This window comes from Nomia melanderi, chromosome 10 (genome assembly GCF_051020985.1).
Source record: "Nomia melanderi isolate GNS246 chromosome 10, iyNomMela1, whole genome shotgun sequence".
In the NCBI taxonomy this organism is placed as follows: Eukaryota; Metazoa; Arthropoda; class Insecta; order Hymenoptera; family Halictidae; genus Nomia; species Nomia melanderi.
In genome coordinates, this window is record NC_135008.1 from 3,870,597 (window position 1) to 3,897,718 (window position 27,122).

Here is a 27,122-nt window from a genome sequence, read left to right on the forward strand (position 1 = left end):
TTTTTCGTTAGGTAAAACTGCTTAAACAAAGTGGCCGAAAACGACTGTGGTGAATCACAAGAAATTTTGAAAAAGAAAACATAAACGACACTCTTTTCTCTTGTCCGTTTTTTTTTATCTTTGAGTTTCTTTTTTTTCTTTACTTTCTGCTTGACAACATGTACGGAGGGTGGTTTCTTCAGTATTTTATTATTATTAGTATTATTTTTTTTTTTTTGGTTCGTTTTCTCTCGACTTCTTTTTTTTTTCTCTATCTCGTGTCATTCTTTTTCAGATATTGCGCGCTTAGTTCGTGGCTAAGAACAATAGTCAGCCTGAAAGAACGTGTAAAACTTTCTATACGCGGGCCGAGAACTTAATTAAACCGATCGATCGAGATACGATAAAAAAGCGAGTCTCTCGAGCGTTTTCTCCGTGTGCAGACTTTTTTTTCTCTCTATTTTCTCTTTCTTTCCGTTCTTTCTCGGTCTTTTTTTTTCGTTTCGTTTCACTTTACTATCTTTTTTCTCTCGTTCGTTCTGTTTTCTCGGTTTCTTTCTCTTTTCTTTTCTTTTTTCTCTCTCGTTTCGTGATGTTTCTTTACGGTCGTTCAGTCTGTACGTAGAACGGAGCCTCTTTCGGTCTTCGGCTGTAGGGTGAATGGTGATCTGGTGGTGGCAAGGGTACACACAGAGGATAAACACTAGACAAAATACACGAATCCCCCGAAATGCGCTCGCAGCCGCTGCCGCACGCGTCCCGAGCAAATCTTCATCAGTGTTGAACAAAGGCCGCTGACCACGTACCGCGCAACCCATCCCAACGACCCATGCGCCGAATCTAATCGCTAATCTTCACCTGAAACTTTCCTCGGTCCGGTTACTCTTTCTTTGCGCAAGATTCGTTACTACCCTACATTTCGTTAGTACCCTACCCCTAGATCGATGCGTTATTTCAACGAGATCTACCATTCGAAATTTATAAAAAATTCCTAACAAAATTGAAACATTATATTCCCACTGTTCTACTTATACAAATATTAGATATCACAGTAAATATTAATATTAACTTGTCTAAGCTATGCTGCAGTTACAAATAATCTCGACAGCTACCGATTGTACAGAAAACAGCTCGTTAATATTTCTCGATTCCGAAAACCGTTGAATTTGACCGAAACTAATCACTTTACCGCGTATTCTATGATAAGCAGCTAGGAGTGAACTTAGATAAGACGTTACACCGATCAGACACCGAGAATTGCAAGTAATTAATATTGGACCGCGCTTTAGGAGGCTCCCTTTGATCGACAATGCTTCCGAGATGATCACTGACGCGTTTGGCATTCGGGGGAGGGAGGGGGTGAAACACGAGGAATAGGATGGTTCGGGGTTGGCCGGGGTTGTCACCCACCGGGGGCTCTCTTGATAATTCAGCTGTCACGGATACATACCGGATCGTTCGGTATAGCGGTGCGATCTGATTAAATTCTGTTTTCCGTGATTTGTTTTTCTTTTTTTTTTCCTTTCTCTTCGTTTCTGTGTTACATATGTTTTTTTTTTCTCGTTCATCCTTTTCGCGATTGAGAAGTCGCTCACGATGGGGTAAACGTGATTCGAAAATTGGACCGACCGAACCCTGAACACCGAGCTCCCACTACCGTAAACTTCGGTAGAACATCGAGAAATAAAGGAGAAGCCTCGCCCCGACGTTCCGTTGATCTGCCGGCACGAAAATTTCGTTACTCGCGAGTGCACGAGGTAATCGATTCGATGCTGGTTAACGCGACAGATCGAAGGCGGATTGGAATGCTCGCCGGTGGAACGCGCTAGGGATCCGATCGATCGGCGGCGCGATCGACACGTGAATTCGAATCGTCGGATGTGCTGCGCGGCGAGGTGCAACGTGCGAGCGTGTGTATATACGCGCGAGCGGGAAAGCTTTTTTTCGTATTTTGCCCCATCGTGAAGCTTCGTCGGGAAAATGAAACGCGTAAACAAACTGGTTAGCGAAACCATCGTGACCGTGTGCGCATCGTCTGTGTAAATCAAACTCGTTTGCGCATCAGAACTGATACAATGGTCTCTTCTCCCGTTCCTCTGTACACACAAAATACTGCACATTTTCGAGCGTTTCTATCGCGGCCGTGCCGTAAACACGACGAGACGGAAATGAAAAGGCTCCTCCCCCGGAATGAAATTAAATGATCTGCGGCAGTTCTCGTGGATGATAATAAAACACGCGGAAAGTAACCGCGCTTGATCCGAACGAGTTTCGAGATTGCGAGAGGCCAAACTATGACGCGAAGCTATTGCTATACTCCGTTTCCTTTTGTTAAACTGTACGCGTGTATATCGATGTTGCCGAGCGAGCCGGTGCTTGGTCGTTATTCGAGTTCATCTCAAACGGCCGTTCTACGGAACATTCGGCTGGCAATTCTGGACGAATGGATTTGTTAAATTTCATTTTAATGAACATCGGTTTCCCCATCGAATTTCGATCTTCTGAAACATTAGAGACACTTGAACCCTTCGAAATCATTGATATGTACATTATAAACTATATCAGATTAATCAATCACAAACAATTATTATAACAGAGCTTATTTTATTCGATTTTCGAGAGGATCGTTCAAGTATCGAATGTCTCTCGAATGAAGCTTCAGTTAGAAATTTCGAAAAATGGCCTAAGCAAGGACTGGCTCGCTCTCCTATATATTAACCTCTTACTCTTTGTAAAAATAAGGTACTAAGCGTTCTATATATAATATATAATATTATAATCATGGTAAACCGAATAAGAAGAAGTGATCGATCTTACCTTTCGGAGAACTCGTTCATGTGAGCGTAGCTTTGTACGCTGTTCTCCTCGACGAGGAATTTCACGCGCTGGTAAAACGACGCCGTGACGCTGGGCGGCTGTTTGCGTAGAAGCACGTCCACGGGATTATTACTAGTAAGGCACATGATATGCTCTTCGCAAGCTGTGTGCGAGCAACACTCGCTGTCAGAACAGTCCGTCATGCCATCTGAGAAACATTACTTCTTAGAACACCTCTCTCACCCTTTATACCGTCGGCATTGTTCGCGTTTCGTTGTTGCGTCTCCCGTGAAAACAGTCATGGGCTGATGACGACGGGATTCTATTACTTTTTTCTCTCGGAATCAAAAGGAAAGCGTGATTTTTGGAAGACTATCGTAACAGGCTTCCATCAGAGACTAATGGAAGAAATGAACCTTCACGTTTCGTACTGCTATCAGATGTCAGTATTAACCACTTGCGCTGGAAATGAATTTAGAGATTTGAGAAAGTCTGATATGGACATTTCGTTTGTTAATCATTTTGTACAGAGTGATACATTTCGAAACAATCTAATATGCGTAATGCAAGGAGATTATCAATGTGTAAGTCATCGTTGACCATTTTGAAACAGAAACGTCTCGACGTGCGTAGCGTGTCTTTCCAGCGCAAGAGGTTAATTACATTGTAATCGAACGCTGCAACGATTATCGAACACGAGATATTTTAGCGTCTCTGAAAGGATCAATCGAGTTCAAGTATAATCATCAGCAGCAGAATACATTATCGATTTGTTTAGTACCCCGTTAACGATCCATAAAGAAGAATACTTTCGATGCTCACCCTGATCATTGTCAATGAAATCATTACACTCCATTTCAAGGCGTATGCTGCAATCTCTACCCGCCCAGCCGATCGAGCAGTTGCAACTGTACTCGCCGTCCAGCAAGGTGCAGGTCCCGTGCCGGCTGCACCCGTTCTCGCATCCGGCTATCAAGAAACCAGAGCAAATACTTTAATCCGCGCTGTCGCCGGACGATTAATGCTAATTGAAAACCGATGTTCCTTTCGTTCTAGTTACTCGAACGGCACTCGCCGCGTTTCACGATGGAAAAACAGTTATCCGACTTGCGAAACAAATCTACAGGAGCATCCTGCGCGCGGCTACGTTTAGCGGACTTTAAACATTACCGAGTTCTTAGCTGTTGCATATTTCAAGGAACTCGTTGATCACACCGCTCTTACTACTCGGTGGTTTTAATTCTACCAGAATCTATTCGACGAACGACGGTATAAAATACAAAATAGAAGAAGCGTCCAATAAATATAATGAATTAATCATGAACGTTTCATGTCAACTGAATCTTACTGGAAGATTCTTCCGATACACTAGAATATTTCCAAAGAAAAAGTGACGTGATAAGGTTGCACTTACGAAGGGTGCAGTGCCTTCCGTTCCATCCTTGGCTGCACACGCAGGTGCCGTTCTTGCACTGGCCGTGCTCCGCGCAGCGGGGGTCGCAGGGCTTCTGATCGCACTTGGTGCCGGTCCAGTCGTCGTTGCACCTGAAAGTCCGCCGGATTAATTAGATTCCTCCATTTTCATCGACGCCCCCCACCCCCCTTCTTTCGGCCGCGAATTCCCGGTGCCGGCGGGGTTGTAAAACTTGAATTGGCTCGACAACGTGACAAAGATGCCGAAAAAGGGGACAAGTTCCTCGGTGTCAGGAAGCTTTATTGTCGAATGTAAAATTGATTCCGCCCCGCCTCTTCGATCTTTTATAGAGGGGTGGGAGGGTCTGGCGAGGCGGACGGGAGCGAAGGGGGAAAGGGACGCGGCGCTCGAGTTTGAGTTCGAGTTCAGTTTCGAAGTTGCCCACTCGCGGGAGAAAAGTTTTTGCACTTTAGAGGCTCTTTCACGGCGACTCACGGCCGACGGAACAAGAGGGAAGACGAGAGGCATCAGCTTTAGAATATGAGAAAGGAGATCCTCTTTCGTGTCCTTGATTCTGACAAAGGGACGGTAGGAAGGGACGGTCCTCCGAGTCGTGATAAGTTGCTCCTCCCCCTCTAAGACAGAGCCTTTTTCTCGCAATTTTTCACCTTCTTAGTCGGAACTTTCGTGACGACGATCGCGCCAGCAATTTACCCATTTTTAGCCGATTCTTCCCGCCCCCCCCCCCCTCCATCCACCGTACCCCGAATCCTCTCGATTCTGCGGAGTCACAATTTTTTCCGCGATCAACGGTGTCTCGCGGCGATAAGCCTCATCGCGTTGTCCTTCGAGCACGACCGGGAGGATTCGACGAAGAGGGCGGAAAGACGTTAGGTACACAACCAATCAGTGTACTGACTTGCAGACACCCTGCTCGCAGGTTCCGTGAGGTCCGCAATCGAGGCCGCAACTGGGTTGCGAGCAGTCCACCCCTGTCCAATGTCCCTCGCACATACAGGTCGCCGATTCCAGGTCGTACGTGCCGTGGTCCGAGCAACGGGGCAGGCACTGGTACACCTGCTGGTCGACCTGATCGCACTTGTCGCCTTGCCAGCCTGCTTTGCAGTAACATTTCCCGGAAACGCAGGCGCCGTGCCCGCTGCAATTCGGGTCGGGACAGTCCGCTGTAACGAAAGACAATTTTCCTTGATGACACCCTAAAGATCCAGAGTCTTGGCTACTAAACGCTCGCTGCCGTACCCAAACGGCAAACCAGAGAGGCGATTGAACTACTCGAGCAATCCTATTCATGCGAACTGATCGCTCATCGCGATTCGCGCGTCGAATGCCTACAATGCATCATCCCCGAGCTTCGTCCATCGTTTCCGCGTTTACCGTCGCAGAGACGAGTTCCAGCGATCGCGAGGCTCGCGGCCCGTTCATAATCCCGGCAACCCCGGTGTCGCGCGAGTTGCAGCTTCCTTAAGGTTGTTTTCGAGGCGTCTCGGAAGGAGGTCGAGCGAAGCTAAAGAGAGAGGACGCAGCGAGAGGGAGGCGGGTGCCGGTGATTGCGCCCTGGGCGCCGACGAATGGGCCAACTTTTTAAATTATGGCATCGGAACAATTGCATTATTCCCGCGGATCCCAGCTGCCCCGGGGAAATTATGAAACTTAATTCCAAAGCGTCCCGGCGACGCGTCGCGTGGTGCCGTCCCCGCGTCGCACCGCTCCGCGCGGGACCGGTTATATGTATACACGCCTGCGACGTTCGTTCGGCCGGAGATGAGGGAAATTCCTCGTGGATTCTTCGCCCGTTACGTATGCGGCACGTTCGTCGAACGGGATCGCCGGGTTTTTATTAGAACCACGGGAACGCGGGCCCTATCGATCCGCGATCGGAATTTTTGTAATAAATTACCGTGGCCCGCGTCACGGTACAGAGTGTCAGCTAAGAGATTCTTTCGGGCGGAGCGCCCGCTCGCTATTGAAAACCTCGAACAACACTCTTTGTAATTTCGCGTTACGCCGGGGAATGGATATTAGCCGGCGTCCTGGAGGAAGACGCGCAACGCGGCGTAAGATACGCGTTATCGGTCGGCTAAAGATTCTTTCGTTTTGTCCTGTTTTTCATAGACGAAGATGGAGAGGGACAGTATTGGGATTCACAGTGTGAACACGCGTTCAAACTGAAGAATGTTCGACCGACGACGGATCCCTGATCGATTGCGTGTATCGAGTCTAATGGTGTCTGCCGGTCGCGCGAAGGCGACGTATGATCCGCGCGGTATGAATCATTCGAGCAGCCTGCATCTACGAGCACCGGCTAATATGTGAACCCATCAAGGCTGCCACTCGACGTCCTGCATTCCGGAGCTGTCCATCAAAGTGATTCAGTTCGTGGAGCACCGATGCCGAGTGAAGCTTATTGTGCGCCGGGGAATGTTCGCGGACGTAAAGCAATCGTTAAAGAGCCAATTATTGATTGTAGAAGATTTCATAGGATTCAATGAGAATTGGGGTTAGACTGTATGAAAGATTGCCCCGGAATGTTTTTAGCATACCATTGAAGCGGGAAGTGGATGCAAGAACACTCGGAGGCGCTGAATGGAGGCGGAATTCGTCGGATTCATCCGACATTTCATTTTAATATCGAAGATTTTCTCTTCCACTCTTCGCGGAATGGCCCAATCGGCAAACAAATACGCCCTCAGCTCCAGAAGCGGTTGCGGTGTCGCTAATGTGAAACGAATACCGGCTGGTTCCTCGGAAAAATGAAAGGAGAGAAGAAACGCGCGCCGCGACGGGAGCCGTGAAGATGTCAGGGACAAAGCGTCTCCCGTTCCCCGGGAATAATTTCGCCATTCATTCCGAACGTCATTTTTCCGCAGTTCGCGGGCCCGCGGCGGAGCGAAACTTTTATTCGCGAGTCGCGTTCTATGTTTCTCCGTTTCCCGTGGCTGTCCCGACTCCATCGATTCGTCGGCGATCGATGGCTCGCGAGGTAATCATCGCGCTGAGTCAGTAGGTTTTGACCCGTATGGAAATTCACGGGACCGCTCGTGCATTAATTATGGGAACAGCCAGGCTACGTTCGCCGGGAATGGGGAGCGTGCATTACTAATATCTTGAATATCCCAGGGCGTAGTGGGGGCTCGGAATCTGCGGTTGAATTACGGCCGATATTAATGGCGCTGCGACAAATATGAAGAAACAACATCCGACGCAGAAATAGACACGTCGGATGCAAACCTTCCACGGGAGCCGCGTATCCGTTGGTTATTTTTAATGTTTTGTTAGCGAACCTACATCGGTCGTCACGTGACATTTAAATCCGTTTGATGGGTTGCATGCATTTATAACGTCTTCAAACTACCCTGTCGTCTAAGAAGGTATTTAAGGAAGTTTAATCAGGTACTGGGTTCGTTCCAGAACCATTTCGAACTTCCGAGTCACATTTCAGACATTGATTATCGTTTATGAAATCGAATCGATGAACAATTAATCGGAGAGGTCGACTTACGTTCGTCACAGAAGTTGCCCTTCCAGCCAGGATTACACACGCACGATCCCCTGACGCATTGTCCGTGTTGATTGCAATCAGGAACTTGGCAGTCGCCTAATGGTATGTCGCATTCGGCACCTTTCCAGCCGTCCTCGCAGTGACACATGCCGCCGCCGTATTGCCCGTGGGAGGAGCATAGAACCGGGCACACGCTCTTGCTGCAATCGGCTCCCTGAAAATTTCAACGGTGCCCTTCGTAATCTGCGCCGTTTCCGCCATAAACGTGATCGACGACAGTCTTTAGCGGTAACGTTTCTACGGGGAGCGCTGTTCGTCTCTTTTAGTACCGTCAAGTATCGCTGAGCTATAATAGAAGTTCTATTCCTGTACCAGCAAATTGTCCACTTCCACGATCGAAAATTCTTAACAATTTTACGTATATTCAGAATCTACGACCTATCTACATTCTATATAAAATTGAAAAAGTTCCTATCAAACATTCGCATCCCGAAAAGAACACCCGACGCGTGTCAGCCCCCCAGAAAGGCGGCGCAAACCGTTCGCCGGCCATTACATTCGACGCGATGGTTATCTATGGACACCCTAACAGTGCGAACCGAGGCATCGGCCTTCAGCGAAGTGTTAACAGAGATAAGCCGTGGCCGTTTAAAACCGGCCCGAGTCGCTCGAGCTGAAAGACACGGGCTGTCTTAACGGAAACCCCCGGCATACGCACCTGATACCCATCGATGCAGTCGCACTTGCCAAGATAACACGATCCCAGGCCGGAGCAGTCGTTCGGGCAGGTAGTCGAGACGCCTTCGGCTTCGGTGACGACCAGGGTAACTTTGTACGGCTGCAGCTCGTCGTTGTAGACGGAGAGGAACCAACGGCCGGTGTTCAGATACTGCAGCAGGCTGACGTTCACCATCATCGGCTCGACGATGGTCCTCTTGATCAGGACGTGCTGATAGGCGGGCGCCGAGCGGATCTCGCGATTCTTCGCTCGAACCTCCTGCGCCGCCGTGCTCATGAAGCTAACCGCCTCGGAGGCGGCGTCTCGCTTCAGCCTGTGGTCCACGCGACCCCCTTTCACGAACTCGACGAAGTCGTACTGCGTGACGCTCGGCGCGACGTTGCGTCGCCCGTAGACCGCGAAATTCACGCCCCAGGGCAGAGTCAGGTTCAGCCGGATGAACGCAGGCTGCTTGTTACGGAACTCCGTGTTCCAGAAGTTATAAGGCGGTATGACGGCCGAGTGGGCCACGTTGTACGCCTGCAGCTCGAGCACCGCCGGCCATTGTTGCGCGGACTGCTGGATCTGCGGATCGCTCTGCTGATCCCCGGCGCTGTCCGACGCGCTCGAGTGTTCTGCCGTGCTCGTGGGCAGGGACTCTGTGTGCACCGAGAGAGGAAGTGGATGGCGTTTATCAGCGTCTGGGCATGGGCCGAGTTATTAGGAGGCGGTCACGCCGCGAGGACTCGTCACCGTGGAGAATTATACGAGCTTAAAGTGGGCGCGCCGTAGAGCGGAACGAATTCAACATTCTTTGTACCGGATGCTTTAGTAACTGTTTTTGTATCAGTAGATCGCAATTTAGTTTCCAGTTGCGTTACACGGGAGTTTATTATAAATTCACGTAGGAGGTCGTTAATTTTGAAGCGAAAATGAATTTTAGCCGATGGTTCGCGCGGAAGTTTTAGATTCCCGGTAGCTCGTAGTCATTCCCCGCGGCGAACGATCCAAGGAAGTAACGTTAAGTCAGAAGTATCTAATTTCGGATCGATATTATTCTCGTAGCAGCTATTGTATCGGCGTAGACGCGACATCAGAGCAGAGGAAGCCATTCGAACGTGGCAGACGCCACCGAAAAGCAATTACCGCGAGACGCCGTACACGGGAGTATTTACATCATGCAGAGTGGATGCAAATTGATACTGCTCGATATTTACCTTCGGTGGGTATTTGCGTTGATATCGGGTCGTGAACGTGCGCGTTCTCGTGAGTGACAGCCTTGACATCTTGGACCACCACGCATTTCGTGCTGTCTATCGGCCGTATGGAGCTCACTGCTGGAAAGAAAACAGAATTCTTCCTGAGTGATCCGTCCAGATTCATTTCGCTGGTATCGTTGCCCCGCGGAGATCTTCCCAAATTGCTTTCCATCTTAAACGCGCGATTCTCGGTTTGCACCGACACGAAAATCACGCTATTCGCAATCTACGCGAAACAATTACTCGATGTAAGGGACGCCGTGTATCGAATGTAGAATCGGCAGTGTATCACTTTGATTTCTTAAAAACTTAAGGTCGCAGCCGAACCGAGGGAACCGAGCGTTTTGCCGTAATTCGAAAGCGGCTGTTCGAATTTATGAACCCATTAGAGCGCTCCGGGACGTTCGACTAAAGCCCCGTTCCTGATTCCTGGCGCAATAAAAGAGTCTCGTAACGGCGCTATTTTGTCTCGAGCGGCGGCCACGTACATTAAGAATATAACGAGTTGATCGCGGTCGGCTTTGTGACACGGTCAACGCATCTGTATAGAAAAATCGTAACTCGGGGTTGGTCACGGTGCCTCGTAAAGCTACCGCGAAGTAATATCGCTCCTGCGAGGAAGCTGGGAATTTTCATGGATACCGGTCTCGGTTGGAGGTTAAACGAATTCGCAAAGTGGAACATGGAAATTAACTTGGTGTGCACTTTATTTTGTAAATTTCTTCGCAAATAATTAATACGAGGCTGTTGCCTCGAATCACGAGTTCCTTATGCTCCGCGCCGATGAATATTCATAAAAATACGTTCCCCGGCGCGCCTAGAATTTCACTTTCTGAAGTGCTAAACCGTACCGGGAGGTCTATGGATAGCGCATAACCGTAACAACACTTAACGTTGATCGGTCAGTGGGGCTTAAGTGGCCGCGTGACACGTGGGTTATTGCAACAGGGGTCATCGACATATGGCGTTCATTTTTTCCTCCCTTTCTTGACATATTACGGGTGAACAGCGGCCGCTGTTCAATATAATTCCGGCGGGAAGAGGTGAAAATGGAAACGTCGATAGATGTTTCGATTCCCGTCCCAGCCGTCCCAATATTTTCCTATAAATCCCGCCGTTCCGGGCGCCAGCGTATTCATGGCGGACGCGGCGCGCTGTTCCGCCATTTATAAGCGCGCGCGCGACCCCGAGCTCCGAGCGTAAAACGTTTCTTACACTCGTCGTCATTTTTATTAGAGCATTCCGCGGCGAACAATCGACACGTAAATCCCGCGAATCACCATCGGAATCACGACACGTAATTTCCTGTTCGCGACCGGCCGCCGTACACACCGCCGTATAATTTTTGCTGTAAACCGCCAGTCGAATAGACAAGCGCGAGTTTCATTACGGGGGAACGCGCGTGAGTTGCGAAACGAGCCATCGCACTGTGCAACGCAATTTTCCGCGTGAAGTTTTAGAAACCGATGTTATTTACATACAACTGGAAGGTAATGGGGTAGTTAACGAAAGTTGGTTACGACCGCCCATGAATATTTACGCGCGGGGCATTCTACCTGCGCGGACATGTGTCGCGGACGCCGATTACGGGCAAGATGTTCACAATGAAAATAAATCCGTCGCCGCTCGAACTCGACGCGGGGAATATCGACGGCTCGAGAGACTCTCCTGCCCGCAGGCTCGTCGCCTCGTCGCTTTGTACTTCACCCTTTTTTTTCTATAAAGAACGGATTACACATGCTCGCATGAAAGTGAGCTTAACGTGTTCCCCGTTATCCAGAAGTGGGTCAGGGCGGTTTTACTCGGCCATTCAAGACCTCACGCGGCGATCCGCGGTCCGTGTAATGCATGGAAATGCAACGTTCCGTTTCCGAATAGAGAAGTTTCCGAGGGAAATATTAAAAGTATCCCCCGTCGGCCGATTCTAGAAGGAATATTCAGCTCTATACCGAACTGATCAACGCGTTCGCCCGATGAAGTCCCGGTAACAAGTAAACATTGGACGTTACATGAGCTGTAAAATTCGTAAATCCATTTCCGCGTACAATATTTGCCGAACTATGAACCCATCGGAACGGCAGCGAAAAGAAAACACAGGGATTTCGTATAGCAAATTTTCATTTCCGCCGGTGATATCGAGCTTCCCGATTGGACGGTTCGGCCGCGTCGCGCGGATAGCAAACACAACAAACGCAATAAAGCGGACGCAATAAATCAAACCGGCCCGGGGTGTGGGCAGAGTGTTTATACACGTGTGTACGTGTACGTGCGCGCGCGCGCGCGCGCCTCTGTGTCCGGGTGAAAAGTAGGGTAGAGGGGTAGGGGGTGGGGCATGGGGAAGGGAGAAAAATAGAGGAATGAACATGAAATATTGATGACCAGCGCATGATTCCTCTATTTGTCAGATCGTTCTGGCGGCAGTAATACGCGAATTCAATTAGCTGGGCGCGAAAGCACCGGCGCGTTGATAAGCCAAGAGGTCGTTAGGCACGTTGTATTGTGAGCTTTCGCTTTTAAAAACTCTCGTTAACCCCGCGTAATTAATTCCGCGGCGGACGCGCAGCCACCGGGACAGATAATTAATTTAGCCGCGATAACCCGGCCGGCCTTCCGCGGATAAGAATCCCGACCCGCCTCAGGAATTCATCGGCGTGTTTTCGTTCGGCGGAGCTGCCACTTATTGCCCGGAAGACATTAATATAAATGGAACGGCGGAGGAAACGCGTCCCGTTTCGCGTTTCTGCTCGTTCGTTTTGGCCGACGAAAGCCGGGCTTTCGGCCGGCGCGCCGCCGCGTTTTGAATAGCTCCTCTGTTTACCGGCACTGACGTGATCCGCTCGAAGATTGACAGGTTCAGTGCGCTTCGCGGTTTCAAGAGGATGTTCATCTATGCGTCGTGATAATATATTCATTACAGATGTGGGACGGAAAAAACGTTCTATTGCTTGATCGCGTTCGGTTCAAGTGTAATCAATCCGTCTCCGTGGTAATGGGAACAAGTTTTCGCTGGTTAGATATCACTTTGAAGCTATTAGAAAATTGAATGAAAAGCTACTATTTCAAACATTCGAAAGAATTTTCGAAATGGAAACTGAAAAGGAAAGATTCATCACAGCGATCTGTCTCTTAACACTAGAAGTACCGAGCAGTTGATACGATTAATATGCAATTCCTATAAAAATTGTAACAATAGATTATTTTCAGTTTCTTTAGACATTCATTATAGTACTCTAGTGACACAATTTATTTTCAAAATTATTTTGTATATTAAATTCTTCGAAGATATCGATAATTGCTAAACAGAAAAATCGAAACCAGTCATTTTGACTGTTACGGTATTTCTAGTGTTAATGTTACTCGATTCTTTTGAACCGAAATTAGGTAGTACCTTACTGTTACGAATCTTTGAGATTTAGAGTAGATAAGGATGAAGATTTTCTTTGTTACTTCTCGCGTTTCATAGATCCAACAGAATTCGACTCATTCGATGTATCATCGGGAAAATTCATTTCTACGTATATGCAAAAAGTTGTATATTATGAACTCAGGTGATGTGAAATTCGAAGTGTCGTTGCACGTTAAACCCTTTCCTTCCCGACGACCGCGGAAAGAAATGTTCAACGTCGCCGCGTGTATTACAGGCCCCATAGCTCAGCACCAATATTTGCCCCTGCGAAGCTCATCCATACACGTCAGCGGGGCTGCATTTTTCCAAAGGAACCGCGACAGCAACAATGGAGAGCGCGCGCAATTACGGTCATCGTGTCCCTTTGATTCCGCGTGTCAACCGTGACGGACAAATTACCGTGGTCCGCGTGGAAAAGTCCACGCATGCGGGCTCTCGCGGTTCGCCCGGGAATCGACTCGGCCGGCGGACACTGCGAAATAACTGGAAAAGAAGGAGCATCAACCCCTGGGGACCGACGGTGCCCGTTACGTAACTATCGAAATTGAGTTCCAGTGAACTGTGCAATGACCTTATTACGCGAGCATCAAACGTAACCGTCCCTGTGTCCCCGATTCGCGGCGCGTTCGGCTCTGTTCTTCGTTTATATCACGTCCGTGTCAGCCGCGATTTAGGTACGAGTTAAGTATTCGCTTCGAGTTAGGATCACTCCGACTACGGTATGCGCTAACTTTAGCCTCGGTCTATTCTCGGTATATCTTGAACCTGAGGTTCGTTTATTTAGGCTGAATGTCAGCGTGCTTCGAGTTTAAGTTGCATAAGTAATAATCCACGTTTCAATTCGATCGATGGTACATTTACTCTTCAGAGTATTACAGTTGTAATTTGTTAGATTTCGTTGGTACAGCGGATTCTTAGGTATTATAGAAACAGAAGTAGAAGAAGAAGAAGAAGAAGAAGAAGGTTAAGTGAAAGATCTACGGTATCATCCGCCGCGAAACGGGTGAGCAATAATAAAGTCAGTGGAAAATTGAAGCGATCGAGGGCCCATGTTTCACCACCTTGATTCCTCGTTTGATTCGGGGATGGGGTAGAAGGTGAAGTCGGCTGGGAACGACAGGCAGAGCTCGTTCGGCGGGAGCAAAGGAACAACTTTTTCAATTATATTCCCTCGGATCGATAGAACGATTCATTCCCGAGAATGATTCCCGGATTATCGGCGGATTATCCGCTCTCCCGCGTTACCGGGGTTATACTTCCGCTTTCTTTCCCCGTGTTATAATGAAATGTTTACTATCGATCCGCGCGCCCATCGTTTCGCTCTTATCCGGGGCCGGGGTACCGGCGCGGATACGTTTCCAAGTTCTCCTCGGACGGTGTATTGTTTGCCATTGAAAATCTGGGAGAGACGAATGTTTCGTAGCGGCGGATGCAGCCCGGATAAGCTGTTATTGGGTTTTCTCTATCAAAATTATTGGATACGTCGGAGAAGTATTTCCTTACGCTGCGGGGCAAGAAAGATGCGATTTCGTTTCGCGGATATAACGGTGGAACAGCGACGCGCTCGTTCAATAATCCATTAAACGGATTTCCTTCCGCGATCCTCGGGCTTCCGATCGGACTATAATCAAGAGAAGGGGAACGCGATTCGGCTCCGATCGAAAACAATAATAGAACTACGAAACGAACCGGCGCGATTCGGGTGAAGCTGGATAACGCGGATAAATGTAAAGCCTCGAAAATGATCGAACCTGACCCACATAGCTCCGTCGAGCATCGCGGAGAGCCGCGCCACGTTCAAAGTTCCCTGGGGGGTGGCGGTGCCGGGTTCACACGTAACACCGCAACGATAAGTTGCGCCGGAAGAGAAATCGAAGCGCACGCATCGGACGGTCGGAAAAATGGCAGAAACATCCGGCAATAAGTTCCGCGCCGTAACCACGTTCGGATGGATAGAGAGCGCGCGCCGTCCACCGTTCCCCGGAGGAACTCGTGGGAAGAAGGGCGCGTGGCGCGAAAATGTATCCGCGATTATTAATAGCGACCATTCGGCCAGCGCCGGTCCCATCAACAAATAGTCGGAAACAGTGGTCGATAGAGGCAGCCGTGTTGCTGTAACGAGGGCGATATTTAAACCGGAGACGAAAAACCGGCGTCAGAGGAAAAGAGAGTCGCGGGATCGATCGGGGGTGGGGTCTTTTGTTACATTCTCGGTGTCGGGAATTATATCGGGGGGGGAGGAGATGAAACGAGAACACTGTATTATACGGGGATGAGAAGTTGACCGGCTACCTACAAAATAAAACGACGTAAAGGTAAAGGAATTGCCAATTGGATTGCTGGATTGAGAGACTACAGTAACGTTTGCGCTGCGACGTATTGTTGTTATTGGTTCAATCGCAGAATAAATAATGCGAACACAAAATTGAATAAAGTAAGATGTAATGATTGCAATGTTCTAGAGGAATGGCGGCCTTACTATGTTTATATGTACTATTATGCATTAGAAGTAACTAGATCACTGATCTCTCTAACTTATACATTTATCACTAGAAAGTTCTTGAATATAGCTCAATGGTGCAGAGTTAACACTGGAACTACTGAGCATTTAGTACGATTGATATGTAATCTCTATAAAAACTGTAACAATAGATTATCTTCGGTTTCTTCAAGTATTTATTATATTATTCAAGTGAAACTATTTATTTTCAAGATCATTCTGAATATTCAATGCTTTGAAGATATCAATAATTGCGAAACAAAGCAATCGAAACCAGTCATTTTGACTGGTACGGTAGTTCTAGTGTTAAAGCGTTTCAGGTGGTGGATAATTTTTCTTTAACTATGATTCCTTTGAAATATAGATAGAAATATAGAAACTGTAGGTTCGCTTTTCAAAATCACTTGGAATATTATTGAAGATACCAATAATCGCGAAACAAAAAAACCAGAACCAGTAATCTTGACAGGCACGGTAGTTCTAGTGTTAAAGCAGATGAAACAAAGTAGACAGAGATTCGTTTCATCCGGTGTAGTTTTAACTTGCAGGGAGTCAGCCAATTTCTTATCTCCGTATAATAGGCGACGCTCGGAATCCGGAGAAGATCTCGGGATACGTGTGCGTGGGCGAGAGAGCCAGTCACAACACCAGCGCTAGCTCGTCCGCATAAATCAAATTACCGAAAAGCAACGACGGCTCGCGTGCATGCGAAATCCGCTGGAAATCGGTAGCCCGGGCGACGTCGTGGACCGGGGCTGAATCGTGGACGAAGAGGGACGACGGAGGCCGCGCGCGACCGTGGAAGAGGGTAGTTTGGATGCAGTAGCAAACAGGCAGATTGGATTCTCGACTCGATTTACCGGAATGTAGAAATAACAGCTGGCGAGGTCTCCCCGAGGCCGATCCGGCTTTGCAATCTCCTCCTCTTTTCTTCCTTCCGCTTTTCAGACGCTCGGCCTGGGAGGGACGCGGCGGCCGGAGGAAGAAGAATGCAGACACGCCGGATCCGGGGGACACCGTCGACTGGAGGAGAATGTTATATACGGGGTGGGTGGGTTCTTATGGAGTGACCGAGACGATTGCGTCCGAGGGCGGACGGTTTTGAAGCTCGAGAATTTATTCCGACAGGATTCACGCGACGCCTTGCAAGGTATTAATGCTTTATTCATCGGAAGTATGTTAACAGGATGACAGTGATTATCGATAGTTTATCGATCGGCTTTCCCATCGACAGTGATTATTATCCGATAACCTAACAATGGAACATTGTGCTGGAAGAAAAGAAACTGGAACGAGCGTTCACGTTTCGGTTCGAAGCGAGAATTTCGCGTTCAACTCGTTAACGTCCGAGTCTGCGCCGGCAGATCAAGGCGATACCGTCGGAATGATATTATGCGAAACAATGGACGATGAGTACGGTTAATAATAAACTGCTAGGAGTTAGGAGTTCTCCCCCAAGCGACATTCATACGTTGTTGCGAGGTGTTCCGCGGACGCTGTTACCTTCGCTCGTGAAAAGTCCGGCGTTTCAAAAACTGTGTTTGAAACTCCGTTTAAAGTTGCTCCAATTAAACTAGAGCGCGGCGCGCGTTCTACGTGTATCGACAAGTTAAACATTTTAGAACACAAGGGACCCGCGTATGAAGCTATTGTCAGTTCCACAAAGAAACGCTTTATCAGCATGTTCAAAGCGGCGAGCGTTCGCCGGCGAAGGGTAGAAAGGAACGGCCTGAACAACAATGTGATAAAAGGAAACAATTTGTTTTTTTCCCCGGGAAAAGAACTTCGCTCGTGATTTCCGCGCGAGTAGAACAATCGATCTATTGCTTTATATGAAACTACCCCCCCCCCCCCCCCCCCCGTCAACGCCGCCGCCGGAATGGACGGTTTCTTTTAAACGAACGAGTTTCCTCTATTCATGTAAATTTCGGAGACGATCGTGCTCGTGCCGGATACTTTATGAGACCCATCCTTTGTACGTGTTCGCAGGACAATGCGAACCCACCCCCGTTCGCTCCTCTTCTTTACCGTCAAACACCCTTCGCTCCCTCCGCCTTCGAAAGATAAACCGTAATGCTGCTCCGCCGGAGACCTTGACCGCCGTTCGGATTCGGGGATTTGTCGAGTCGGGTTGAATGCAAAAACACAATTTCAAGCCCAGTCTCCGAGGCCACCCACGACCCCCCCGGGGACCTCTGTTTCTCGCTGATAACGAGGGGGCGTTAATTTCTCTAATCGGTCCCTGGCTCGGTTTTGCCACACCTTCTTCGCCGGGGATGCAATTCTCGTGTTACGGGGCGGGTTAAGCCACTCCACCGGGTTCTACTCCATTTCTACTGTTTCGACCCTTCAACCATCCCCTCGTCGGGAGGGTAGAACAGTCTGGCTGAAAAAATTTCAGATGGTCGTCGATGTGTCTTAACAGATCGACTGTTATGGTTCCGACGTCGACGCCAGCCTTTTCGAATTGGTTGATAATTATAATATATAAGATGATATCAAAGGTACTCACGCTATTAAACATTTTTCACGTCAATAATCTTATATATTATAATTATCAACCAATTCGAAAATGCTTGACGTCGGAACCATAACAGTCAATCTGTTAAGACACATCGACGACCATCTGAAATTTTTTTTAGCCACGTAATAAATTAAATAATAAATAGTCAATAGTACATAATAATAGTCAACCAAAGTAACTAATAAATATTTCTATCTCTGCTACGGAAGATACACAAAACGCACAAGTGTCTCATAGACGGCCAACGTGTCGACTCGTTCACCGTGACGCACGATAGTGGATAGATCAACAAACCATGTCTAGATACGCGGTACGAAAGAGTAAAAATAGAAACAGGTTCTTCTGCGGTAGAATTTTTATGTTAAGGACTTCAGAAGTAGATTGCAGACCCTTGTGGATTCGCGGTCCGGCGGTAATGTAACCGTGAACGAGTCTCTCCGGCTCCAATTACACCCTTATGTCCGTTCTTTATAAACGAATACCGTTTCCGGCCGAAAAAGCCGGTTTTAATGAAACCCGTGAGTAGCCTCTAGCCTGGTAACTTTTTACCATCAACATCAAATTTTCATCAAAACCGTCGAGCCACGAAACACGACGGACCGCGTAGCCGCGCCCGGGTTCTTCGCCCCTCTCCGCCCTCCCGCCCAGCCGCGGAAATTTCAGTGAAAATCATCGAACCGCGAAATATCCGAGGAGGATGCGCTTCTGAGCTGGAACACGCGATGGGTAAACACCAGGAAGGGGACCGTTGTGTGCGTCGGTTGACACAGATGCTCCCGCGGGCCGTGCGCCGCCAAATTAAATACCGTTTAACGACGGAAGTCCGGATCTTTGATAGGAAGTGCAGCTACGACGTAACATTACTAGCGCAATGGTTCATTTAGCCTCCATCCGGTTTAGGGGAGAGGTGAAAATATTGCCGGCCGATCCCGGGGAAGCGTTTGCACGGTGTCTCACGGTGGATAATTAGCTCAGGCGGTCGTTCAATAGCTGACCAAGTGACTTGATATCGTTTTTGATGAACGCAATTATTGAAATTAGTATGACGACGATTCTAGACTCATAAAGTAGACATGTAGAAATATTTCGGATATTTACATTTTTGGATAATAGTTCAATTGCTTGTGCTAGTAGTTCTTATTGTGTTACTTGTGGTTCTACAAATAATTAATATCAAACAGCTTGGAGATTCAGGAAGAAAGTAGAGTTCTAGCCTTCAGCTGTCTAGACTTCGTCGATCGCGACGCTTTCACTTTCATTTCGTAAGGTAGATTTCGCAGTAGCTTCAAATAAGCACTTTCCGAGGGATCGACTGTCTGGCGCGGTCTTTTCGGGCAATAATGATCCAGACAGGGACGATACGCGTTTACAGGGAGAGTGAGTGAACGGAAGAGAAAGGGGTGAGCTCGCGCGAATCGATACCGTGCCGCTGTCCGCTAATAAGATGTCTGGCAGGATAGGCTGCGACGTCGAAACACACGGACGATTCAAAGGAGAAGTTGCAGCGGCCATAAATTTCGGATCTTCGGAGCTTATAAGGTCGATTCGAGGGGAATCCCTCTATTCCGCGATAGGCGTTAACCCCCGTTGCCGGCGGGGTGCCGGAAATGCAGGTAAAATTGCGTTTTCTCTTCCTTTCTTCGCGATAATCGAGTTCGCGTTATCCTTTCGTTCGACTGCGGGCCGAACGCGGTGAAATTTTTCGTTCGCCCGCGACATTCGCGTGTCGCGCGAGTTTACACAAGCGACTTCCGGTTCCGCGGCGGAGCGCCGTCAACCCTTCAGCTCCGTTCATTATTCTCGCGGGCGAAGGATTGATTTTTCAACGGTGGTTTTATTTTTTTCCGTCGACGCGTCGCAGATAACCGTGTCATCGAATGGTACGCGGCCCGTCGATTTTTGTGAAACACGCCCGTAACGGGGCAGAGGGGCGCAGCTGCAATCCGGGTATCGATAAAAATTCCATTTGACCGGGGGAAACGGAACGGAACGCGACGCGACCGGGAAATCGGGTGCGCGATTCAAAAATTCTCCCTCCGATGTGTAACGCACTAATGGCGTTAAGTGCACGCGATACCGGACAAATGATAAGCGAAATTTAATCGCGAGACCATTACATTTCATTCATAAAATACCTCGATACCACCCCGGGGAAATAGTAATTCGAAAAACCGAACTCGCTGCCGGAACTTATCGGAACAACGATAACGAATTTATGGGATCGAACCGCGGCGGACTGGATCCGCCTGATTTTCACGGGGGGCAAAGGTAACTTGATTCTCCGCGGATAATTCACTCTGTTTAAAGATTTATTCTACCGATGGAATTCGAGTAGAACGCATTCATATTTTATGAACGTCTCGCTGGTCACGCGATGGCTGCCGGAATCTTTCGCGGCGTACAAAATTAATGAAGTCACAAACGAGTCGTAACTTCCGCTACTTCCATTCTTTCCGCCGGTTACAATAACACAAAGTCGCGGAATCAATGGGCCAATTGCCCGGAAGTCGGAGTGCAGTCAATTCATCTATTATGTATGAATAGTTTCGTCGATCCCCGTTTCCCGGTGAATGGCTCTTATTTATACGGGCGTTGTACTGTAATTTATCGGCACTCGAACCCCGGAAAATCCTTCTACCCGTTAATCTGCAATTTACGGTACAATAACTCATTATTAACTTGCAGATTCGGTTAGGCGGCGAGATTCTCGTCGTCGAAATTCACCGGAACTTTGATTTGCCCGGCTCCCGCGATGCACAGTATCTATCCCGGCAAATAGAACCGGCGCGCATAGATTCGCGTTCATTTGTTTGCTACGGTCTATAATCGTAAATCGGCACAGCTTGCCTTAACTATGGACACGGCTTAGCAACCGCGTATATCTCGTTCTACGCAATATCGCGAACATTAACGACAAAGTAATCATTTACACCTTGATTCCCTTTTAATCATAAATTTCGCCTATCGTTCTATTATCTCTTAACCAGTTAACTGTGCAACTTAGTTCTAGAAATCTCTCGTGAGGTATAAAACAAAATTAATCAACGTCGAGTAATAAAGCAAAATGAAAGAGAATTTCATGTTTACTTGAAAAAACAATTCTCGAAAGAATTCCTGACAATTAAACCGATGTCCGAAGTAATGCGATACTTTTCTGGGGAAAGTACACGAGTTTCAGGAAAGGAACACGAAATCCTCTCGCGAAAATTAACACGACACTGCCGCGGCTCGTGTTATTAACGTCGAACGTAATGTCGCCTCTACTTACTAGCGAAGTAAGCCAGCATCGCTGTCAGCGCAACAGCAAGGAGGATCAGGGCGATCGAGAAACATTTCCAGGAGCATCTGTGCTGGCAGCGTTTGTCGATGTTGAAACGTGACGGCGAATACGGTGAATAATGCGGCACCGCTGCTGCACGGAGTGGAAATCCTGGCATTACCATGGCTTGACCTTGAGCACCCACCGTGCCTGTGCCACCATTCCCGGCAGCCGCCCCTAGACCACCGCCTAGGGAGCCGACTGTCACCTGCTGTTGGGGTGGCGGAAGTCTGTAACAGGAAATGAAATAATCATTACTCGCTGAACAAACTACCCTTCTGTCGATATTGTGTCAATGCTGCGTCATTCCCGAGACTCAGTCATGGTAGTTAACGACGCATGTTTCCGCGGTAAGCGAAATAGAGGTGGAACTTCGATAAAATTCAACGATAAAAAGAAAGAACAAAGAGATCGTGCACGAATTTCGACAAATTCCAGCAATAATTCGACCATTACTGTTTGCAAAAGCCATCGATAATCCTTGACGAATGCGTTCCGATGCGCCAAAGGACGGCCAAAAATTTAATCCCGAAATCCCCCGGGATCTCGATACAGCGTGGCTTTGTCGAGGCACGCGGGGCTTCGAAAGTCGCTTTCAAAGTTCGAGGCAACGTCCTAATTTCTCTATTACACACTTTTCACGTCTGTCCTCGTCGGCTGAACCGGCCGAATGACAATTCCATTCAACCGTCAACGCATTCACACACCCCCTGAACAAAGCGAACTTTGTATCCGGCGTGTCGTCGGCCGTTGGGGGCTGGCCGGGCGGGGGGACGAGGAAGAACGTTCGAGAAAATGCGGAAAAAGAGGCGTAAGCACGTTCGGCGGCCGGTGACAACGAGACAGCACGTAAAAATCGCTCCTATTAACCCCGGGTCGGGGCTGTGTGTACATCGAACGAGTCGACGCGCTTTCGGAGTGGGCCGGTTCACCCGCCGGGGGGGTGACAGGTTAAAGCCTCGCCCCGTCGGACCTACGTCAAGGATTTTATTTTCATCACGAGCGATATTTATCTTCATCCCCCCGTATCGAGAGGGGGATGAATAGAGGCCAACGTCCAAAAGAGGGATTTAACGCGGCCCCCAGACGAGCGGGCTGATTCGAACGATACAAAATTTCAAGTTGCAACCGACCTGCGGAACAGGTGCGGGCAAACGTAAACTTGGTGAGTAGATGCTTCTACATTAAAGATGCAACAAGTTACAGTTAATACTGCACGCTGCAGCGTGCGTTTGCGGCTCGTAAATGTATGAACATTTTAATTCGCGCGGACACTCGAGATTTACCGTTCCGCCGATGCGGTTTAGAGATTATAAATTTATTTTAATGCGCAAGGCAACACCGAGGAATAACGTTCGCCCGGATGACGTTGGCAATTTAACAAACCATCCGGTGGACACGAGTCGGAAAGGATTCCCGAAGCCATTCTTTGATCTCCCAGCGACACGACCGCCGGTATTTATGGGACGGTTTCTCGGAGCCGCATTCGTTCGGCGGAATCGCCGCGTTCCATATTTCTTTTTAATATTTTTACGGATGGGACCGGAGAGGTTCCCCGTGTTTGCCCTGGGCCGGATCATTAAGACGTCCCACCTTGCTCGCGTAACGTGCAAGTTATTTAACAACGCTCGACAAATACCATAAATAATCGCGCCCGGCTCTCTAGCCGCTTCGCGATCCTATAAACGTCCGCTCATATTTCCTCGAGCAGGAAGCAATCAGACACGACGCAAAGAGAGACGGAGAGGAGAACGAGGAGGAAAAAAAAAGGAACGCGGAGCAAGGGACGAGCGGGGGCGGCGGGGGCCGGAGGGAAAAAAGAAAATATCGCTGGCAGAAGTCCCGGCGTCGTTGCTTAGACGACCGAGCGGGAGAAGAAACGCGGAGGGGAATACCCCGCGCGCAATAAATATTGCTTTTTCTTTGGGGATCATTAAGTTGAGAACAGACGGTGGCAGAAAATTAATTTACTAAAAGTATCGGCCCGGTGCCCGGCAAAAAACCGGCCAGCGAAAGAACTTTAATGGCGAAATAATGGGGGACTTAAAAGTTGGACGATGGCCAGTGACATCTTATTCGATGTTTGAATCGTCTCGCCTGGGAGATCTCCCGTTTGCCCGTCCGTCGCGAGCAATTTACCGTGGAAAAAATCAACTTCGCGGAACGCGCTTCCACCCCTGGCTGCAATATTTCCGTCGGGACCGCTGCGACTGGATTTCATCGAGCAAAATGAAACTGCGTATAACGCGCAGGCTAAATAACGAGGCTCGCGTGCTAACTGTCTTGTCATTGGGAGAAAGAGGATCATTTCGTTTCGACGTCGCAATGCATACGAAACAGAAGCTTCGGAAATGTGTGCACCGTTATTGTGGGATGTTCTAGCTCGCAATATTCTGAATCCAACGGATCTGCATGAAATATAGATGAAACGGAGGTAAACGGAGTTAGCGACGACGTTGTATCCTATAATTTTAAATAACCATACAGCATCAATTTCATTTATGTAAAGTGTAGGCTGTTGGAAGCATATAACGTTAGTAACGAACGCGTTAAGAAGACTCGGCTTTCGCAGAATCGACATTTTCTTGTTCGCTAGTTCGAAAGGAACGCCCGATGTCGTCGGTCCGTCCGCGCGGCGGTTCGCCCCGGCGTTTAATTGTCATCGGAAACGCGCAATCTCGTAACACGCAGCACTAATCAAGCAGCGCGGCGAGATGGTAGCGTCGTAGGCGGCGCCGCGGATAAAGCTTTAATGAGATTGCGAGCGAGCGGGCGAGCGGAGAGGGGAGGCGACGAATTTTCCGTCGGAGACAAATAAATACAGCTTAGGTTAAGAACCTTCAGACGGCTGTACCGGCGTGTTTCACTCCGGACAACCGGATTCCTGATTGCGCGTAACGGACAAATGAACCGAGGGGAGTAGCTGAAAACAAGATGAACGACGGCACAAGCAGCGCGGCGTGGGATGAAGACGAAGAGGGCTGCCAGGAGGGTGTAGGCGGGGTGGCGGGTCGAGCGGGAGGGTGAAAATGCGGCGGAGAAGCGCGCCGGAAGAACGGAGTAAGCAGCAATTCGGCGTGTTAACGCCGCGGCCCCTCTTCAAGCCGGGTTAATCCGTTTGCGCGAGTAAATCAGTTAGCTGAAATTGGGTTATATTTCCTAATCGATACGATGGATTAGGTTATCCCGGTGGAGCGCTCGATGGATCCTCCGTTACGGTGCATGCACCCCCTTTCCCGGCTACGACGCCAGCACCGGCCATTATTTTCATTCTTCCATATTATTAAACGGTTCTAATGACCCATTTCCATCCCCGTCTCGTTCCGTACGATCCGCTTTCGTCGCACCGCTAACGCGTACGATATAGAATTTCAACGAATCCCAGTAAGCGAATCGTACTTCGATCCGGAAGCTTTTTCAGAACAATTTCCTCCGCGACCCGAGGGCACGGCCGAGCGAATTCCACGAAGTTTTTTCTCCGGCGTAAAAGCTAATAACGTCGAGGGTATCTCGGTTTTGTCTAGAACAAGCTACAACTCCCGAAAATAAAAGATCCGGCGCGCGACGCGGAGGCGGGGAGTTCGCCGGGAACGCCATTATAAAATCCATCCCTCAAGCTCCGCGACAATAACAGAATTCACGGGGCGAAATGCACAAGTGTCGCGCGCGGAGGTCCCGAATGAAACAGTACGTTCAAACAATTCCCGGAGTCAAGAAGTCCCTCGGGGCGCCGATAAAATTTCCGCTTTCGCTACAACATTCCTGGCGAGCGTTCCCCGACCGTTTCACCTTCGTGCCGCTCGCGCTTATTCTAATTCCGGGCACGTTCGACGTTTCAGGTGGCTCGCATCCGCGCTTCCGTCGCGCGTCGTCCCCCGGAGCGCACCGGGCCGAGGCTCGCCCGGCTGGAAACGTCCTCGGGTCCGCGCAACACCTACACCGATTAAGCGAATTGACCGGCTGTCTGATATATTGGAAGTTAAAAAGGTAATTGCGGGTGGCGTTGCTGTCACATATTGAGTCGAGTGTTGTCTGAGTGGAAGATTGGACCGGGCAGAGTTGCCGGCCGGTTGGGTATGTAGGGCCGAGAGCGTGTGATCCAATTATGATGTAACGAACGCGTCGTTACTCGAAACGCTCGATAACAAGCGTACAAGCCTCCCGACCATGCTCGGACATCAAACGTTCTTTTCTGTCGGCCAGACGCCCCCCTCGCCGCTCCGACAGGACCCCACTTCGTTAAGGGACGCGTCTGTTTTTCGTGCGCTTCTTCCTTGGGCCGATACGCTCCGCCTCGCCGCTGCTTTCCACGGGATCACGAAACAGCCGATCGGAAACCGGAGGAGGAACAGACTCGATACCGTTTTTCCGCCGTTTTGCGGACCGGCCGCGCGGCGGGAAGGGAGACTTCTTGCTCGCCGGCGTATCGTGAAATTTGGTATTACCGTTCCGGGGTCAAAGGATTTTGATCCCGGGATCGCTTTATGCGGGCCGTATTACGGCTGACCGAGTCCGCTACTTTTACTTCGGCTTCTTGTCACGTACGTGGATGGATAAGGGGGTGGCGTGGCGATGTGGCCGCCCCGTGGGCTGACGTATTTCCACGGACGCCTCGTTCGACGGACCAAGGTCGCCACGGTCATTTCGATGGGTCATTTGGACGGAACTTTCACCTCTTACGACCTGCTGATGGCTATAGGACCTGTCACGTGGGCCGGCTGCGAAGCTGAATGTATCGTCGGATCGCCCGGGAAAAAGGGGATCATGAGATTTTTTTTGGGGGATCCGTTTGCTTTCAGCGCGCTTCAGGGTGCTCGGCGGAGAATTGACATCGATTCGCCTTGGAATATTCTGTTTAATTTCTGGAAACGTTATTGAAGATTTCACAACATCGCTCGGCGCAGCCGCAAAGGGGTTCGCGGCGACGAAAGCGGAAAAGCGGAAAACAGGTCGCGTTTGCCACGGACACGGTTTATCTGATCTCTGGATAACACGACGGATATACGAGAGCGCGCGGAGGAGGCGAAGCGAGGGGAGCGCGACGGCGGGTCGCAGGTAGAAAGGCGAGATACGTACAAAGAATTCTAATAAAAATCTGACACCGGGCGTGCAAAGCGTCCTCGAAAGAAAGATAAAGCGACACAAAGATCCGTAACCCGACACGGGGGTCGTCCCGCTTGAAATTGAATCGTAGTTCCGGGGGCGGCGCGGCGGGAAAAGAAAGGAATTATGACCGCCGCGTCGGGAATAACGAAAGTCCGGTTTCCCGGCGTTTGGAAAGGTGAGAGGAAGACAATAGCAAACGAGCCTCGCCCGCTTAATGAAACTTGTCGCGAGTTAGACGGCGAATAAAGCGGCTAGACCGAGGCTACACAAAAACGCTCCGTCGTTCGGTCGCGTCGGGATTCGATGATAACGCTTATCGTTCGGTGATTTCGTCCCGAATCTGATCGAAAACATTCATAATCAGTATCAACTCGATAATACGCGGCGGAAACTCGATATCGAAAAGGTGGGGGCGGACTTAATGACACTGTTTCGAGTTGAGAGTGGTCCAGGTGTCATCATCAGCCGCGTTTGAGGGCCAATCATCGGCCCTCGCCGTACCCACGCTCCACATATCCTTGCGGCGCGCGCGTTCCCTCGTTACCTGGCGAGATTAATAT

The 27,122-nt window shown here is 49.2% G+C and overlaps 1 protein-coding gene across 6 annotated transcripts in view; it reads right to left on the minus strand.

Moving 5' to 3' along the window:
* Ten-a (Teneurin-a transmembrane protein) overlaps positions 1 to 27,122 on the minus strand; it is a 587,521-nt gene that overhangs the window by 23,396 nt on the left and 537,003 nt on the right. For 5 of the 6 annotated variants that reach the window (XM_076371187.1, XM_076371186.1, XM_076371184.1 and 2 more), the window contains 8 exons: positions 21,406 to 21,686; positions 9,666 to 9,785; positions 8,449 to 9,107; positions 7,731 to 7,944; positions 5,130 to 5,394; positions 4,211 to 4,341; positions 3,619 to 3,765; positions 2,797 to 3,004 (listed from right to left, as the gene is read on the minus strand). In XM_076371187.1, coding sequence (XP_076227302.1) covers positions 2,797 to 3,004; positions 3,619 to 3,765; positions 4,211 to 4,341; positions 5,130 to 5,394; positions 7,731 to 7,944; positions 8,449 to 9,107; positions 9,666 to 9,785; positions 21,406 to 21,686 — 2,025 coding nt within the window. The remainder of the gene's footprint in view (positions 1 to 2,796; positions 3,005 to 3,618; positions 3,766 to 4,210; positions 4,342 to 5,129; positions 5,395 to 7,730; positions 7,945 to 8,448; positions 9,108 to 9,665; positions 9,786 to 21,405; positions 21,687 to 27,122) is intronic. The other variant, XM_076371185.1, reaches the window with a different exon arrangement.